Below are 18,985 nucleotides of genomic sequence, written 5' to 3'. Positions count from 1 at the left end.
AGAAGTTATTGGAAATGTGCCTCCAAGTGCAAGCTGAAGGCTGCGATAGCCATGGCTGGAGGGGAAGGGTCCCAGGATGAACACCAGGAGCCTGGGACATGCTCTACCCAGAGGGAGGAAACCACCCCTCTGGTACAGACCTTCGCGGGGGAGGTCTGCGAGGCCTGGCCTGCAGAGGGGTTAAAATCCGACCATCTTCTTCTGCCTTTCATGGTGTTTGTTTCCAAGCTGTTTGGCCTGGAATCTGAGGAGACAAGTGCCTTTTCATGTTTTATACATTTTATTCATACATTTCTCCAACTTTGAAATGACGAAAGCCCAAGTCTATGGTTTCCCATTACACAGCATCCTACAGATATGTATATTCTACAAAGAATACTATGCAGTTTCTCTTCTTCCCCTGTCACACGAGATAACTGGTTAGGGTTTCGACTTGTACTGTGCTGGCAGTGCCACCAGCATTGTGGTTGTCCAGGTGACAGGGCAAAGGGATTGGGATGGGAGGGCGTGTGCTAAGGCATGTAAATAGATACACACAGAGAGAAAGAAAAGCAGGACATTTACAAAGAATCCGAACCTTTCCAACCCCTTCAGCTCCTCTTGCAAGCTAAGGCTTTGCTGTACCCTGCGAATACTTACAATCGGATACGGTGAAATATACAACAACCATTAACATCTCTCTCTTTTTATCACTGAGACAATACTTCAAAACCTTTTATAAAAAGGCAATAATACATACAGAAAGAAAGAACACGTTGGCAAAGCTTTAAGCAAAACCACCCCGGAACTGAGTCTGAATGGCAATGCACCTACACTGCACTGAATCACGGCGCTGTGGTCTCAGCACCGCCAGCCTGCAGAGGACATCCCAGGCGACATTAAGACTGCAAATCAGCCCCTACCCCCCAATTCTTGGTCTCTGCCAAATGAAAAATAAAGGCAAGGCCGCTCTCTGTGGAGGAATGCCTACATCTACTCCCAAGCACAAGTCCTTCTGAGACTCTCTCCTGGTCCAGGAAGACATACCCCTGGGCCTTACTCTTTCACTCGCTCTAGAGAATGGATTTATCTCTAGGCCGTAGCAAAGTGTCCAGCTTTTGCCCACACACAGAGCTGGAGTTGTGCTTGGGGGCTAGACATGAGGTGACCTGTGTGGCTGCAAACATCTCCTTCCGTTTTCTTTTGCTTGGTCCATTTGCACAGGTTCAATCAAGGGAGGTAATGGAGGGTCAGGTGACAGGAGGTGGGAAGTCAGGCTGTCCTCTCCCGGATTATCCCTCTAACAGCTAAGACTTGGGGATGCCTGCCCCAGGGGTGCCGCTGCTCTCTCCCTACAGCTGCTGCTGTGGGCCAAGGGCACCCACAGGAAGTATAGATGGGAAGGTTGGGACACTCTCCCTCTTTCCCCCTACTTCCTGGATGGATGTGATTGTTGAACTTCACTCTGTAAGCTGGGCAATCCGAGACTTCCCCCAAGTTTAAGACAAGCACAGCCAATTAGTCCTCACAGTATGGTCCTGTAGGCAGAGGTGCCACATGAAGAGAGAGACCCTATGTCTAAAGGGGGCACAAAAGGGCAAGTGCCCCCAAACAAAAGCAGTGATGAGAAGAGCATGCAGCCCTTCTGAAAGCCACAGTGAGAAGCAAAGCATCTTTCTAAAGAATTAACCGGAGCCGCAGAACAAGGAAGATGCCCATAGGGGCTTCGGTGCGCCTAGCGTAGACAGCCCTTGTTAAGCGACTAGACTGAGAATGCTGTGCTCAGTTCTGATAAACCATCAGCACTAGCTGCCCAACGTTGCTGATCTGAAACAAGGAGTGACGAGCTGGAAGGGGCTTTTTATGGAATGTTAATCAGTGTGCCCTCTATTCTTTCCAAGGAGACATTTTTGTTAAGAATTCACTAACCAAGCAGTTTTCTCGATAGTGTTAGTGGCAAGCGAAGCTTAATTTTGCTCTGCGCAAGAAACTGACCTGAGATGCTCAAGGAACATCCCATCAGTGGGAGACAAGAGAATGCTTTGGGCTGCTTCCTTCTTAAGGGGCGGCAGCTTCCATTCTGGGTAGCCTTCGCTTCCTGGAGGGTGGCTCAATTGACTGAAATTTGCAAAGAGTAAACTGGTAGCCTTAATGAAGAGACACCTGATTGAAAAACAAGAGAACTCTAGGATGAAAAGCTTGAAAAGATTAACAGTAGCTTCAAAGGATGGTTTGGCCTGCCTGCCTACTCCAGCCCTTGGATACTGGGAAGGGGCCACTTCCAGTGCTCTTTGCGCGGTGGGGGACCCGGCAGCTTTACTTATTCTGCCGCCAATAGGCTGGGCTGAGACTCTGCCTTCTGAATGCAAATAGCAAGAAGTAGGTCAACTGGTTTCTTTGCCTTTCTGAGCAGATATTCTAAACCATCGCACCTGACAGGGGTGCATCTAAAAAAGTTACAATGTTCTCTGACACTGGGAAACTTCCAGATGAATTAAACTGAGTGACACTTTCCTTTTCAGTGTTCAGATAGGAATACAATGCACGTGAGAAGTAAGTACTGCCTTATGATTAGAAAATCAAGCCACTTCATCTTTTTTAACAAAGGACTTAGGAGATTCAAACGCCCCCTCCTGTGGTGTGGGGAGTGGGGCTGGGGTGGCAGAGAGGACCCACAATACGGCTTCCCCACACTCAACTGGCCACTGATTTAGTGATCTCTGATCATTTGCTCTAGTCTTTAAAAGGGGTGTGTGTGGTTCTTCTGATGAGATGGAGGCAGTCAGGAAGGTTTTAGCGGTATCCTCTGATTGCTCCAGGTATGACTGTCCCCGTATTACTGACTTCAGAAGTGATTTCTTCTCTAGGTCATAAACGCACTGCTTTAGAGCTGTGTATTAGTGGAAAAGAACAGATGACCTGTTGGAGAAGTCACTGCATTCTAGGAGCAGGGTTTTCACCACCTGCAGGAGAGCAGGAAGGATGCTTGCCTGAGCTCAGACTCCCCTAGAAGGCCAGTGAGAAGGTCCCCAGGCCCCCAGGTGCCAGAGCACGTCTCTCAGTCCGGGGTCACAGACATTGAAATTGGCCTCACTTTGCAATGCTCATTCTACCTGCAGGAACATGGCAGATGGCTACAGACAGGCCTTGCCAGGCTGTCTGAAGATGAGCTCTCAGGAGCACGTGGGAACGTGAGGGATTCTATCGGAGAGAGGGGCAGCTCTGTTCTCCATGTGTTAGTTGTGGTCTTTGTTTGTGCTTTACTGGAAGAGGTAGAGCAGGTTCAGAGCCACTGGAAAGAGTGGCTTATGGTCAGTACTACTGCAGTAATGGTGTCTGGCCTGGGCACCAGTTAGATCAAGGTCAGCGCTACACAGCCCTAAGCAACTCCTGGAATTTTCTCCCTCCACCTAGCAAGAGCTCACTGTTGAACCTGTCTCTGGTATGGCATTTGATCCCCCTACTACGGGAGCAAACCCAAGTTATTCTCACAACAACTTGTCGGTAAGTTGTGACCCATCTGGACACTGACAAAGAATTGTCTACAAACAGAAACCAAATGGCGTGGCGCACTAACAGCTGGGGAGGGTGGGGTGTTGAGAATGGAAAGGGAGCGTGAGCGCAAACATGCCTTCTCTGTTCAGTGCCCAAGAGGAGCTGTTCAGCCCAGAACTCACTCTGCACATCCTGCCAAGGCACAAAGTGATGAAAGTGATGGTATGTTTCCAAGGACCAGAGTCACGCCAATGCCTTGTTCTCACACATATGAAGGGGAGACACTCTGGTGGCCTCTGGCAAAGAGTCTGAGGGTCCCAGCCTGAACCTCCTCCAGTGATTCTGATATGGCAGGGGATGAGATGGTCAATGGTTCTAAAGCAACAAGGACAGGTGACTCCCCTGTGCCAAGGGATAGAGCAAGAGGAAGGAGAGACCACAGGTGGCCTTCGAGTCACATGTGCTCCAGGCTGTGCTCTGGCAGGCTGCTCTGTTGCCCAGCCAACTGATACTCACTCTTGGGCCTTTGATGGGTCAGTGAACATCCAATGAATTTTAAAACTGAAAAGATTAGCAGCTTGGAGACCTGAACAAATCTGCAATGAAATGAAGGACCCAAAGGCATTTAATTATTGAACACATACAATGAAGTATATTTAAAAAAAATTGGTCAGACTGTCCTGTTAGTTATCATTTTAAAGGAATTTACAGAGTTGTTATAGATTATTCTTTTGGAATAATTCAGTTTATAGCAAATGCCTAAACTGGTTTCTTCATTGCACAGTATATTCTCTTTAAATGGGTGCTTAAAACAATTCCATACAGATTAAAAATCCGCATTTCTTTGCTTAATTAAAACGTTAATACTCTTAGACAACACAGATCTGAAATGGCGAAACCAGCAATACCCCCTCCCACCTTACAACAAATTAAATTGAGACAAAATTACAAACACATTTCACTACATGATTATTATTAATAAAAATCAGTTTCTTTTTTTTCTGTTTTATAAAGTTGCCCGAAATGCAAGGGATGTGCATAGGTTTACAACTTAGTCATAATAGCAATTTATTCTTATTCCCCTGGGTGTGCCCCGTGAACGGAATGTACTTTGCTGTAATTACAGATTGTTTTGTCCAACACAGACACACCGACAGCATAAACGCTCGCGACTGTCCACATGCATTAAGAGTCAAGACCCAACTTCAAATCTCTAAAAGGTTTACAGGGTGCTTCAAAGAGACAGTATCACAGTATCTGGGTGTTACATAAAGGACTTCAAAAAAAGAGAGAGAAAAAAGGCCTTTAAAAATTTATGACTGTTTTGTAATCACTAGACTAATTATTTCAAATAAATAAAGGAAAGAAAGATATTCCAATCCATAAAATCAGACTCTAAAAAGAATGTAGTGTTCCACCCCCAGTCAAGGTAACAGAATCATTGTTTATTATTATTAAAATAGATTATAGAAAGCAGCATCTATTTTGTGCAGTTTTTAGGGGCCTTGGAAATAAAAAGCTATGATTTCCAAAAATATAACATTCCAAAGGATTGAATAATACATACATTTAAAGATACATTTTATTAAAGTTTAGGAGAACTGATTAAAAAAGATACTGTCTCTTTAAATTAGTGTGTAATTGTTTTTCTCCTCCTATCTATTCGGACATGACAATAATTATAAATGTAGGTCACACTACAACTAGGTAGTCTCTAGGGACCACGACCTGCTGACACAAGGCCGATAACAAAGAGGCTTTTCCACGTAGGAGGCGGCTCCCAGTTTTATACTCAGATAGTCAGGGAGAAGCCTAATAGACCCAGGAGACCGGGACCCACTGTGGGGCTGTGCACACGAGCTCAACGGCTTCCTCCAGATGTCTGATTGTCTCATCAATTTCGTTGTTGATAATTGTGAGATCGAAGTAGTGTGCGTATGTTCTCTGTAAGACATCGGACTCCTTCTGCAGGCGCTGGAGAGATTCATCCTGCATAGGGTGGATGGAAGAGGGGCAGGTACGGGAGAAAGGTAAAGCAAATGTCAGAGAGACGTCAGCTGTAGTCTCTACATTGCAGTTTGTCCCCGTGTCAGAACAGGTCGAAAGTAAACAGTGGTGGGGGCACAAGGCCCAGATGACTGTGTGACAGAGATGATTGTCCCTGTCTGGTGATGAGGGGGTTGTAGAACTTGCACTGGCAACTGTGACTGCCTGATATGCAACAGGGGTCACTGTGAAAAACAGACACAAACCAACACTCCAGCAAACACGTGGCCCCCACCCAGGCCCACCTGGGCCTATCCCCAGAGCCACGTGGGGGGAGGCCATGCAAAGCATGGGTTTCCAGTGGTACAGTTCTTTCATCATTGCTCTAAGCCAGGGTGGACCCGAGCTGCCTCCTATGGCGGGAGTACAAGTGTGGCTGGGTTGAACTCTTGGTCTTTTTCCCTTAATTCTTAAAGCCCATTTGAGCCTTGTCTTTGGATAACAAATTAAGTTGTAGTTTTCCCCTTCTACCTAAAAGGTTTAGTGTGTTCCAGGAATGGTACATAATAGCTCTCACTTGACAGCCGTTCATGCCAGAGGCAAAGCCTTCTGGATGCTACAAATAATGGCTGGAATAAGGCCATTTTTCCAACTGGCATCTGAGGAACACCCCCAAGTTGGTCTGTACTGGAAGTGATGAGGCAAATGTCACTGTTTGCACATATTCATGTCTCTTAAGAAAACAACTCTAAAGCCTTGAACTCTTGCTTGCTGAAGGATGACTGACACTCCTGTACACAGGTGGTCTCAGACCATCAGAACTCTCCCCCGGCTGAGCCGACACCAGGATGGAATTTGGGGTTTCCAGCTTGTCCCAAGAATACTGCTTTTCTTTTTGAGCCAGAGTCTCACTATGTAGTCCAGGCTGGCCTGGAACTTCTGTCTTAACCTCCCTAGTGCTAGGACTACAGGCACATGCCATCATACACACCTTGAATACTCTGTTAATGCTCGAAAGAACCACCAGGAAGACAGTCTGCTTCTTTCTTTTTATGAGTCAAATTCCTTTCCTTTCCTTCCTTTCCCCTCCCCTCCCTTTCCTTCTTATACAGGGTCTCTCTGTGAAGCCCTGGCTGTCCTGGAACTCTTTCTGTAGACCAGGCTGGTATTGAACTCACAGAGATCCGCCTGCCTTTGCCTCCTGAGTTAAAGGATTAAAGGCGTGTGCCACCAACACCTAGTAGGTCAAATTTCTTATGCTGAATTCACAAAGGTCAAATTCAAATTTGAACTTTGTGAGTAAAATTAACTACAAGCTCTCTGCTCTACCTGCCCAACACTAGGTAGCATAAACTATTAGTTGGAGTCTTATACACACACACACACACACACACACACACACACACACACACACACACTTCCCTCTGCCCTTGGGAGTAGACAGGGACAGGGCCTCTGTGTAGCCCAAGAGCCTTATTCCATATACATATGTATATATCTATAGCCTTATGCTTATTTAATTACCGGCCCCCTCCTCAGCCAGGGCATAAAGACATGTATTGCATGTTCTGCCATTGCTGTACCCCAGAGCTGAGCAGAGTGGCTCGCACGCTGTGGGTGCCTAATACAGGCTATTGAGAGAACAAGCGTTTTTGACTTGCACTGGTCCCTTCAGGATTTTTGTAAGTGTTAAGTTTATTGTCAAGAAACCGGGTGATTGCACTAGGGTATGGGGCTCAGGGTAACAGAATCTGGTCTCTAGACAATGTCAAAATGGTGATACCTTCAGGGACCAAGGAGTGCTGGGTGCCCAGCCCTGGCTAAGGACCCCTCTTCCTCTTCTCTCAAGGTACAGTTCTCCGGCAAGGGAATGAGCAGGGAGGAAATTCTATTCCAGCCTTGTGCTGGACACACAGACACCAGAGCAGCCAGGAATTCAATATTCCTTATGTGGGAACTCTGACCAATCAAAGTCTACTGGTTTAGTCACCCTCTACAGGATTTTCAAAGCAGGACACAGCATGCTTTGAGTATCCCAATGACTAGTGGCTGAGGTCACTAGTCATCTTCTGAGGTCTCAAATACACACATTCTACTTGTACCTGAAAAGCATAGTATTTTCACTGTGGCTCAGTTCCACAAGAAACACACTCCTCCTTTTCAGCAAACGTGTTCACCGGAGGCGGGAGTGCTTCCTAGCAGTCCCTGGAGGCACAGTTCCTAAGAAGTCACTCTGTGTGCTATGTGGTCCTGGGCCTGGGACACCGCTAGCTGGTTCTGGTTTGTTCAGAACATTGGGCTGATGCAAACATTCAGGGAAATTTATGGCTAGACAGAGTTCTCTTTATGGAAGAGCACAAGTCCCTTGTGTGTGCACCCTTTAAGGTGAGGCTTGGTCACCCTCCTTTTGCAGCAGCTTGTCCCCTCACAGATAAGCAGGCTTAACTCAGTGAAAACAAAATGCCTTTATCCTAACAGTAAAAGCAAGGATTTATGGAAACAAAATGTCTACATTCTACATCTGTTAAAAGACACAGGTGTATTCTATCACCTCCTAGCTGGTACTTACAGGCAGTTTTCTGCACCATTTTGGCAGCTATGGAAAATTAGTAAAAAGGCAGGACAATAGGCAAAAAACAAAAACAAAGCAAAGATGATAATTCAAGAAAAATACATAGTAACCAAGGAAAAACGTTAACCACAACGAGGAGTTTCAAACACACACGGGAAAGTAGAATTTTACAAAGGAATACGCCTTTTGCCAATGAAATGGCAAAGAACAGAGACTGAAAATATGAGCATAAAGGTCAATCTAAACATTAAAGGTACACACAACTTCCAAGCCTTGATATCACTGTACTGCAAATATGGGGCAGCATTCACTGGACGTAGTCGAGAGTCTGCAAAATCATGCTCTTCAGGATAACTGCACAGGAGCATCTTCCTAGCTCAGGACCACAGGAAGCAGATGTGGTTACATCATCAGCATATGCTGCCATCCTTGCTTCCCAGGAAGAGAGCCTTTGGGAGGGCTTGCTAAGACCTGGGCCAGCCTGGCAACTGCTGACTTGAATTGGCTTGAGAGCTCCCTGAATGTACTCCTTTTGTGGTGCTGGGGATAGAACCTAGGACAATGTTCATACTAGGCAAGTGAGAAAGGAGGCGCCCTGCTCAGGGCAGCTCATTTTTAGGTTTGCTAGTGTCCAGAGTTCTTCACAGGCAGGGGGATCCTGGGTATCACCATCAAGGTCACAGATTCTTTAGCGTGCCTCTTGGCTCCAGGGGCTGCCACTATCTTGACACAATCCTGCCAAGGAGGCAGTAGACTAGCTGCCCTGGAGGGCAGTGTCTGCTCAGAACACCTTGGTCCTTGGGAGCTGAGGGGATTTCCTCTTGTACTTCAAGAGCAGACATATTGATTAAGGCTGCAGGCTGCCTCACTGATAGCTCCAGTGCACATTGGATCTCCTGGAGCAGACTTCCTGCTGCAAATGGAGACTGATATGCTTCAGACTGTGCTAGGGAGGAGGCTGGAATCTGTCTAATGTTCTGTTCGCAGAAGAAAACCCTGCTTCTGCAGTCTAACACCAAATATCGAACAAGGCCATGTGCTCTGGAAATCAGAGTGCCCAGCGAAAGGACAAAGCAGGGCCTTGCTCACTCTTACCTCATTTAAACCTGGAGTGATAGTTGGCGCCGCAATGAAGACAACAAAAGGAGCGAACTCAGCAGTTCTCAGGACCTTCAGTGCCTGTGTGGAAAAGACAGACACTCAGCACAAGAAATAACCAAGATAACATGCAAAGGAGCCTATAAAATGTGACACAAGGCCTTGGTTCAGGTTTTTGGCAAGTTATAATTAAATGTACCAACTTTATAAGTAACGTATATTGCTTTCCTCCTAAAGGGTGGACATCAGTTCAGAAAATAGGAGCTGACAAATCGGATATGCTTCTTATGCATCTCATGACTTTGCTGAATTTACTTTTTTCTTTGTAGTTAACACTGACTGTGCTGGTTAATGTTCATTTAAACCTGGTGATTGGATGGACTACATTTTAGTTGACGGGAAATGCATTCTAGGGAGACGTAGATCTGCCGGCTGCCTTCACGGTGATTGGGAACCCACTTTGTCATGTATCTAACTGCCAATTGCTAACCAAAGATAGCAAACCCTGGCCGCCGTCACTTGTATGGGCTGTGTTCACATTTACACAGGCCTTCTGGTGAAAAGCCCCCTGTGGGACTCCTGGGAAAAGGGAGATCCTTGCCCAGGGCTACAATCATGAAGTCCTCCCACTAAGGACACTGTGTGGTTGTGGTCAATAACTTGACCCATGTGAGGACATGGCATTCAAGTGGAAGGCCTTCTGATGTTACTTCCAGTATCTTTCCAAAACGCGGCAAGTCCATGCAAGTGACTAGTTTGCAGAGATGTGCAGCAACTCTGTAAAAGCTCACTGTTCTGTTCCTCTCCTGGGAAGCCATGATACTCTTATAGGTAATAAATACTCATCCCAGCACACAGCTGACCACACCCCGGTACCTAACCCACATGCGACAACATGTGAGTGACTCACAGGCCCCAGGAGTAAACACCATGCTGCTCTATTTAATTTTAGTTTTCTTTCCCGAGACAGGGTCTTAGTATATATAGGCTGGCCTCCCTCAAACTGGCAATCCTTCTGTATTGGCCTGGGATGTGTACACCATTACGCCAGACTGTTTACTGCCCATCATACAAGAACCAAACATGTCTATTTTGTTACCTATATATTTGCTTTGTAAATGATGATTACTTTTTGTAAAAAATGTTTACATTACTTTGTAAATGTCTGTTTCCTTTCCCCTATTTCTTGGGCTCCATCCTTAGCCTGATCTATAGTGCTAATCCATAGCCTGATTCCCTGTCTCTATTTTGGGGGCTTTTAAATCCATATTCTAATCCACCGCTAGATGATCTTTCTGAAACACAAACTCCATTTTTCCCTCCTAACCCTTCAACAACCCCCTCTGCATTGCAGGAAAACACATGCTCCTTTAGCGTAAAGGCTGGGTCCCATGTTTAACCTCCTCTGCCTAGCTCTGCTCCATCTGCTGGGTGGACTGGTTTTATTGAACAACTTTCAGTCCTAGAAAAGGCCCAACTCTTTCTGGTTTCTTAACCTATTTGCTTGGTGCTTCCTCTACCTGGGTCTTTTCAGTTTGGCTGAATAATCCTTCAGAACCTAGTTTCCGGAAAGTATTTTTTTGGAAATGATCTCATATAGACAAGAATGACTTCCAACTTGTAATTCTCCTGCCTCCTTCTCCCGAGTGTTGGGATTACAGACATGCCCAGTTTTCTGTAGTGCCGAGGATTGAATGTAGGGCTTCATACACGTTAGGCATGCATTTTATCAACTGAGCTGGACCTTGAGCTCCGGATCCTCTTGTGTTGCTGATATCACACCTGGCAGTTTCTTTGGAAAGTTTACCATTGGGTTCTGAGGCCCTGCTGTGTATTCCTAAGTACCCATCAATCACACTGGAAACACAGTCACTGGGGGTGGTTTGAGGGCAAAGGCTGTGTCTTGTTCAGTTGTTTGTCTTATACTCAATAATATACACCATGAACTGCCTTTATGAGTCAGTAAAACTGTAAAAACAGGAAATCTAATCTGTAAAACACTTCTCCTGGCCTTTGAAGCACGTCTAACTGGAGAGCCATTGCTCTCCTGGCATCTCCAAGCACACAGAATTCTAAGATCCAATCTGAGTGTAAGCTTGGCATGCACTAGAATTCTAGATCTAGATTTTGGTCACAGACTGTCTTTGGGTAGGCGAGGGGACCGTGGTTCACTGTCGTATCTGCCCAAATCTCTTTAGTGGTCAAGCCACAGGCTCAGAATGTTTTCCAAGCCTCCCCGTGTTCACGTTTGATAGAGGTAGCTGCCCATTTCTTTGTTCACCTGTTGTGACTGAACACGATTCAAGTAAGCCCAGTGAGAGTCCTCACATAGAGATGCCCTCTTTGTCACTATCAGGTGGGATATAAGGCTTTCTCATCATTTCCAATGGATAATCTCTCTCTCTCTCTCTCTCTCTCTCTCTCTCTCTCTCTCTCTCTCTCTCTCTCTCTCTCTCTCTCTCCCTCCCCTCTCTGTCAACTAAGATGTGGAAAACTTTTCTCCCTGAGGTACCTCTGAGTGCCAGATGGAAGTACATACAGTCTGTATCCTGAATGGAATTCACAGAGGACAACAACAACGATACCCCACGAGAGACGGTTTTCTTCTTAGTCACACACCCTGCTGGCCACCCAACCCTGTGAGTGCATTCAATTCTAGCGTGCCAACATGCTGCTGCACAAACAAACTCATTGCTTGGAAAGAGCAGTTCAGCTCCCGGTGGCCTAGCCACACATGCACTGTGTGCTGCCCTAAGTCTACAGCTGTAAATAAGGAGGGCCACTTGACTCCTAACGGCAGGAAAGCCCCAAGGAAGGGCGTGCTCACCACATTTCCAGAGGTTTCTTGTGCCTGAAAAATCAGCTCTAGGTGCCCCCTCCCACCCCACAGCTGACAAAGGTTAGAACCAAATTTAATGCTTATCATAATAACTGCAGTAGGTCCTGTGGTTAGCATATTGCTCCCCTGTCTTTTCCATGGTTTCCTATTTCTATCCTGTATTACTGTGTTTTCCAAAATTCCAATGCGCCTCAAATCCCAACTGTGGCTTTCTTGTCTGGCTAGACTTCAGTGTGAGTATCATCAGCACACAGCTCATTTGTTTCTGACAGTCTCTAGCCTCATATCCTGTTCTAGTTACGGTTTTCAAGCAGGAGCCATTTTAGGTCCAGGCTCTTGGCTGAAGTTCATTGTCACTTTAGGGACAGAAAATGGAACTGCTCATAAGGAGTCCCCTCCCTCAGGTGGTGAACATCAGAGTTACAAGATGAACTCCAAACCTCTGATTTAAGGTGAGATACAAATTTGTTAGTAGTCACAAGTAAATCTCTCTTTCTAAAAGGGAGGAGGGGAAGAAAGGGAGGGAAGGAGAGGAGAGAAGAGAAGGCAGAGAAGAAAGGAGGAGAGGAGGAGGGAGAGAGACAGAGACAGACCGAGAGAAAATACACACTCTAGAAAAACCACTAGAAACACACTGGATTCAAATAATCACTAGATTCATACTAGATTAAAAAAGTATCATTCATTTATGAGGGGTAATTTATGGAGATAAACGCATTTTTATAGTTCATCTATGTATGACCAAGAATTTATCTTAGGCTATCTTGCCAAGGAAAACGAATTAATTTGATTCAAGGACCTACGATGCAGGTCTCATTAGACTATTGTAGTTTGCAAAGTTACAAAGTATACAGGGCAAGCAGCTCAGTTATTTTTTTGCACAATGCAAGGGCTTCAGGAAAAACAGTGACAACCAGAGAACAGAATGGCCTCTGTCTCTTGGTCTTGGTACTGAGGAAGGAACCTAGGAGCCTCCAGCATGCTAAGCAGTGCCCCTACCAATGAGCGAGGCCCCCGCCCCTGACTCTTTTTTAAAAGTTTCTAGTATGTTTGGAATTTATCTCTGGCTGACAACTCTTCTCTCTTTGGGCAAAGGCAAAGCTACAAATCAACTGCCATTAACTGTTTTGGACATAGAATCTAGCTATTTATTCCAGGCTGGCCTTGAATTTATGATCACCTGCCGTAGCCTCCTGAGTGCTGGTATCACAGGCAGGCACAGCTGCTCCCAGCAACTAGTATTAACTTTGCAACACTTCTGACTGGTAAATCAGAACACAGATCAAGTTAAAAACTGTTATATTAAGTTCCAATTCCCTACCAGTTACTATTCTATAGTTTCTGCTTTATTGGTATAGATTAGTTCCTCAAGTTTTATTCCCATGAGAAATGAACTTTACTTTATTTTTTCAGTTTCATTACCCTATAGACGTTTTTAGATGTTAAAGAAAAAAAAGGTTTAATTGAAGTGTTACTCATAAGGTGGGAGGGAGAGCTAGAGGGTGCCCAAGATTGCCTTGCCTTGGATGGCACAAAAGGTTGGGATTTAGCATACAAAAAGTAAAAACCCAACATAGTTCAAAGGTCACTTTCTCCTGACTGGAGAAGCTTGGTTACATTAAGCTGTTTTCTTCACCTATGGCAGTAGATATTGATAGAGTTCCTCAAGCTGACCAGGGATATAATCTCTTGCTATTTTTAAAGCATCCAGGATACTGGTGTATTTTTTTTCTAGCTTAGTACCACTGCTACGGCCCTCTAGGTTGAAGCTGGACCACCACATCTTATCATTTAGTAGTGGTGCTCAAATTTAGCATCACTTGTCTGAAATAGATTAAGACGACACAAAGCATTAGACATGTCGGAAGGGAGCTGAGCACCAGGGTTAGGTGGTCATCCACTGGGCCACCTATGGGACAAGTGGCTTCAGCTGTAGTAGATGCCGAGCAGTTTTAAACAAGAAAAGCCACAAGGCACTTTCCCTCTTTTGGAGTTTCTGAGGTGCATGCAGGAAGGAATTACATCCTCACCAGCTCGTCTCCTTAAGTGCATTCTTAACTCTCGGCACATAGCGTGGCACATTAGTGTTTTGTACAAGTGTGCTGAGTCAGACTGACATACAGTAGAGACCTTAGTCTAAACAGCTGGGGTGGGAAAGGAGCATGGAGGAAAACGTTCTAAGAACAAGGCCCTGCCTGAAAATAAGCCATTCATGGCCATAGACATCCTGAAAGTAGGAGGAGGTTGCTCCCCGGGCCTGAAGAGAGTGGACTGAGGGCAGGGAGGCCCAGCGGAACCCTGTTAGTACGGACCCCATAGGTACCCCAGATTGTACTGCCATACATAGCATCCAGCTAGGAGTCTAGACTGGGCAGGAGAGCCTGGGACCAGAATGGTCAACCAGTCCATACAGGGGCCAGATGGCCCTGGGCCATTCTAGGGCAGAGGCCAGGATGCTTAGGGCCCGCCCTCAGCGGCCAGTGGAACTGAGAGATCACAGTTGTGAGAGGAGGGGAAACAGGAAGCAGGAGAGGAAGCACAGGTGAGCTCATCCAGCAGTCAGGGCAGCAGGGGCCAGTGTGCCCGGCAGGAGGAGGTGCCGGGCCAAGTGCAATGGAGAAAGGATCTGCTGTGGACGTCCTGATGAGGCTGAGAGATGGGTCTCCCGCTCAGCAGTGCAGAGCAGTGCATGGCTGTGCAAGGGCAAGGGACAGGGACAGGGACAGCTGGGTGCTATGAGTGGAGCAGCAGCGGCAGCAGCGGTGGTGGTGGTGGTAGCGGCGGCGGTGGCAGCAGCAGCAGCAGCAGGGAAGGCAGAAAGCCCTTGGAAGTGGCCTGAGGTAATGCAGAGGGATCTGAGGAGCCCTGCAGCCAGCATACTGCTAGAGACATTACTACCAGCAGAAAACGACGTTCAGGTGAAGACCAGTGTGGAACCCAAGGAGAGGATGTCGAAGACCAGGACCAGGATTGAGACTTTGCCTCTAGCCACCCCTGGCCAGAAGATTTTTCCAATCCCTAGTAAGGAGGGATTAGTAGTTAAACAAAGATCAATCTGTGTTACACATCATCATATTTAGTTCTCTATAGGTCCAAGTTAACCGTTAAGTAAACTACAGTGTTTACCCTATGGTTTTACTCCTCCCTAGCCCCTAAGCAGATCCTATTGTGATTTCCAAAGTTCCGAGTTCAATAACCCCACTTGGTGGTAAAATGGAAATGGATGAAGCTATTGGCCATGGGTTAGACCCTTGGAGTCCAGAAATGGAGCCATCAGGGCCCAGGTCACACAGACTGTAATCTACAAGTCTCATGCGGTGATCCCTCAACAGGGCTTTTCCCTGTCTGGGACAGGTACATAAGCCTCCTCCTGTTGAAGCAGAGCCTGCTCAACCAGGGGCATTTCTCTATCTCAGCACGTGGAAGACCCATTCTAGGCTAAGCGATGAAAGATGTGGGGTATGAATCCATCTTGGAAAGGGCACGTCTGAGACCTAAGAGTCCCCATCAGCCTGTCCTGTAACTTCCTCTCATGTCTATCAACCCCAAGTCCTTTTCCTTGTGCTTTAAGCCCTACTTCTACTTGGCTTATGCTCAGACATGAGAAATTAGCTTGTCAGCATTTCTGTTCTGCTTGTGTATGCTAAGCATGTGCCCACCTTACCGCTGAGCTACAGTGATGTCAATCCCTATATGAAGTCTTCAACTTTCTCAAGTTCTAGCATTACTATTGCTTCCTACATAAGACTTGGTTACAAATCATGTAACCAATCAACTTTGTATCTAGCTCCTTTTTGAGTCCCCTCCAAGGAAAGGAAATAGCAGAGGCTGAGAGCCACCTGGGCTCTTAATCCCTGCTTCACCTAACCCTAGGTGAAAGCACTCACAACTACTTTCATGAAAGCTACGGCTGTTTCACATCCAGCCCTCAGGATCAGTTTCTCACAAATGATCAACGTAAGATATCCGCAGATGCTCTATTGGTCCAGCATGGGCTGTACCAGGAGACCAGAGGTGGGCTGCTGTGATAACAAACGGCCAGAGCCTCATCCTGAGGTCAGGTAAGTGTAGGGATTCTGGCAGGCACAGACCCAAATGGGTACTTCACCGAGCTTCTGAGTATAAGCCGCAGAAGACAACAATATGCTTCTTAAATGCATGCTGTGTACGCTGAGTTCAGTTACTGGTCAGTTTACACCCTAGACTGTTGACCCAGGCAGTCTTGAGAACTGAAATTTTCCTGTGGCTTAGAAAATGGTTTCCGTGACCCAAAACTTTCTGATGGCATTTTGGATTTCAGAATCTGAGCTTACCAGCATGCAGGCAAGATGGAGTGGGTTCAGGGTGGCTTGGACATTACCTGAGGCTCCACATCCAGTATGGCAATCAGCCCCTGCTCGTGGATTTTCCGAATGGTCTCCAGTTTTGTCCCATACATTGCATCCTCGTGGCTGCCATACTCCAAGTACTCATTATTTGAGATGTCTTGCATCATTTGGTCATGAGATACAAAGTAATAATTCTTGCCATTTTCTTCATCTTTCTTTGGAGGTCTGGTTGTATCTGCAAAGTTCCATTAGTGAAAGGATTAAATGTGGATTGATGAGTTACACTCCTAATAGACTTACTGAACTCAATTACTGTGTGTGTGTGTGTGTGTGCGCGCGCGCGTGCACACTGAGATCCACGCTTCTGTGTTTATTATGTAAGCTCCTCAATTGTTTTTAAAAGCCGGTTAAGCCAGGTATGATAGCACACAGCTGCAATTCCATCACTTAGGGGAGGTAGCAACAGGAGGATTACAATTCCAAGGCCAGCCTGGGATACAAGAGACCTTGTCTCAAAAAAAAAAAAAGCTGTTGATAATTTACATTGTCTCATAGTCTGTTTCTAGCAATGTTGCAGAAGCAATTTAAAAACCATATTTATTTATGTAAAGCAGCATATCAGATATTTTCTTTGGTTTGTTTGTTGTTTGGTAAATATTTTAGTGTTGTGAGATGCATTTCACACTGTCCCAGGAGGAAAGACATGAAGTGACTGTGATATTTTTGGAATGAAAAATGGCCTTGATAGAGTCAGGTATTTGAACACTTGGTCTCCTGTTGGTGGCACTGTTTGGGGAGTTTGAGCCTTGCTAAAGGAAATATGTCACCTGGGACAGAATTTGAGACTCACAGCCTTGTCCAATTTCCAGTTTGCTCTCTCTGCTTTGTGTTTGAGGCTGGAAATGTGATGTATCAGCTTCTTGTTCCTGCTGCTATGTCTACCCTGCTATGACAGACTCTCACCCCCTGGAACTGTAAGCCAAAACAGACTCTTTTTTCTGTAAGTTATCACAGCAACAGAAAAATAACTAATAGGGTGACCCAAGATTAACATAACTCACTAGCCCTTAGCTTACTTGGGTCCGTGCAGAAGGAAGAAAAGATAAAAGAATAGATAACTACATGTGGCTATTTACATTTAAACCAACGGTAGTGACATAGTTAAGTTTCTTCATCTCACTAGTCGTATTTCAATGACTGAAGAGACAGAGGACTATTCAATTGGACACTTTAGATACTGAAACTTCTCCTAGATAGTGTTAGTCTACACCACTTCACAATGAGACTGTTTCTTGCATATAGCAAAGGCACACCATCCTGAAAACACAATGGACATAAAGGGGTGTGGCTGTGAGTATCCTAGAAGAACTAAACCAAAAGGCGAGGCAAGGAAGTGCTGAACTGCTCTAGAGGCCAAATGGTCTTTCAGAGATTTTTTTTTTAATTTTTTGAGACAAGGTTTTACTTTGTACCCCTGGCTAGCCTGGTTTTTGGTATGTCACTATGGCTGGACTCAAACCTGTAACTTATCCTGGCTTCTCTCTGTTTCCTGGCTGCCATGAGGTAAGTTTTGTTCTGCTGTAAGCTCTTGCCATCATGGTATTCCATCTCACCACAGACCCACAGCAATAGAGCAAGCCAGCCACCAATGGACTGGCATCTCTGAACTGTGAGCCCCAAATCACTTTGTTCCTTTTAAGTTGTTTTTCTTTTCAGGTATTGCCATATCAGCAAAAGGCTAACACAATTGGACATACATATATACCCTCTCTGTCTTCCTTCCCTGTTTTCCCTCCCTGTTTCTGTTCTCTCATCTTTCAACTTCCTTCTGTATTGCTTCCTTCCTTCCTTGAGTAAAGACAAATTCATGCTACTCTTTGCTGAATACATGGACCAACCAACTCAAAGAGGATGCTTTCTCTAGTTACATTGAAAGCTGAAGTTGGCATACCTAATCCTCAGTTATCTTAGGTAATATTACATATTACATCAGGTAATGTACAGTGCATGTAATGTACATCAGAGTCCACAATTTAAGAGATCAGACATGGTTGATGTTATCAAAGGTATGCTTTAAAACTGAGCTACTTAGCTGCACTGTGGTGGCACACGCCTTTAATCCCAGCACCTGGGAGACAGAGGCAGGCGGATCTCTGTGAGTTCAAGGCCAGCCTGGTCTACAGAGTGAGTTCCAGGACAGGCTTCAAAGCATCACAGAGAAACCCTGTCTCAAAAAACCAAAAACCAAAACAAAACAAAAAACTAATCTGAACCAAACAAAACATAAGTAAACATTTAATAACCTGGAAGCTCAACTGCTATGTGATCAAGATGCAACTAAACATTACCCAAATGTAATATGGTCATGGTACAGACATGAGAACTGAATGAACATTTCAAAATGTTTGAGTAGAAAATCGCAATGGCACCAATTGCAATACCCGGTAAGCTTTTCTGGTGCTAACCCGTGTACTTCTGAGGGCCCCTGGCTCTGAGGTCTACATCAACCTTGCTTCAGGAAGACTCTGAACACTCAACAGGAAGGAGTCGGTCTTGACATTTAGCCCTGGCAGGCGTCAACCTGCAGGGGTCCTATTGTGTCTGCCTCTTTTGTGCTGGATGTAGGTGTGTGCCACCCCTGTAGCTCTAGAGTCTTTCCTTCTCCGTTAGCTCTGCCACCCTGCCTGT

General features: G+C 45.6%; 1 protein-coding gene across 11 annotated transcripts in view; it reads right to left on the bottom strand.

Annotated features, from left to right (window-relative positions):
- Positions 1–261: 261 nt before the first annotated feature.
- The window catches only part of Cask (calcium/calmodulin dependent serine protein kinase), a 315,809-nt gene continuing 297,085 nt past the window's right edge, over positions 262–18,985 (bottom strand). For all 11 annotated transcript variants that reach the window (XM_040733749.1, XM_040733750.1, XM_040733751.1 and 8 more), the window contains 3 exons: positions 16,330–16,532; positions 9,128–9,211; positions 262–5,463 (listed from right to left, as the gene is read on the bottom strand). In XM_040733749.1, coding sequence (XP_040589683.1) covers positions 5,287–5,463; positions 9,128–9,211; positions 16,330–16,532 — 464 coding nt within the window. In that variant the 3' untranslated portion in view covers positions 262–5,286. The remainder of the gene's footprint in view (positions 5,464–9,127; positions 9,212–16,329; positions 16,533–18,985) is intronic.

Source organism: Mesocricetus auratus, unplaced genomic scaffold, assembly GCF_017639785.1.
Source record: "Mesocricetus auratus isolate SY011 unplaced genomic scaffold, BCM_Maur_2.0 Super-Scaffold_100033, whole genome shotgun sequence".
In the NCBI taxonomy this organism is placed as follows: Eukaryota; Metazoa; Chordata; class Mammalia; order Rodentia; family Cricetidae; genus Mesocricetus; species Mesocricetus auratus.
The sequence above is the reverse complement of the archived record's forward strand: the minus strand, read 5'-3'. Positions and strand labels throughout refer to the sequence as shown.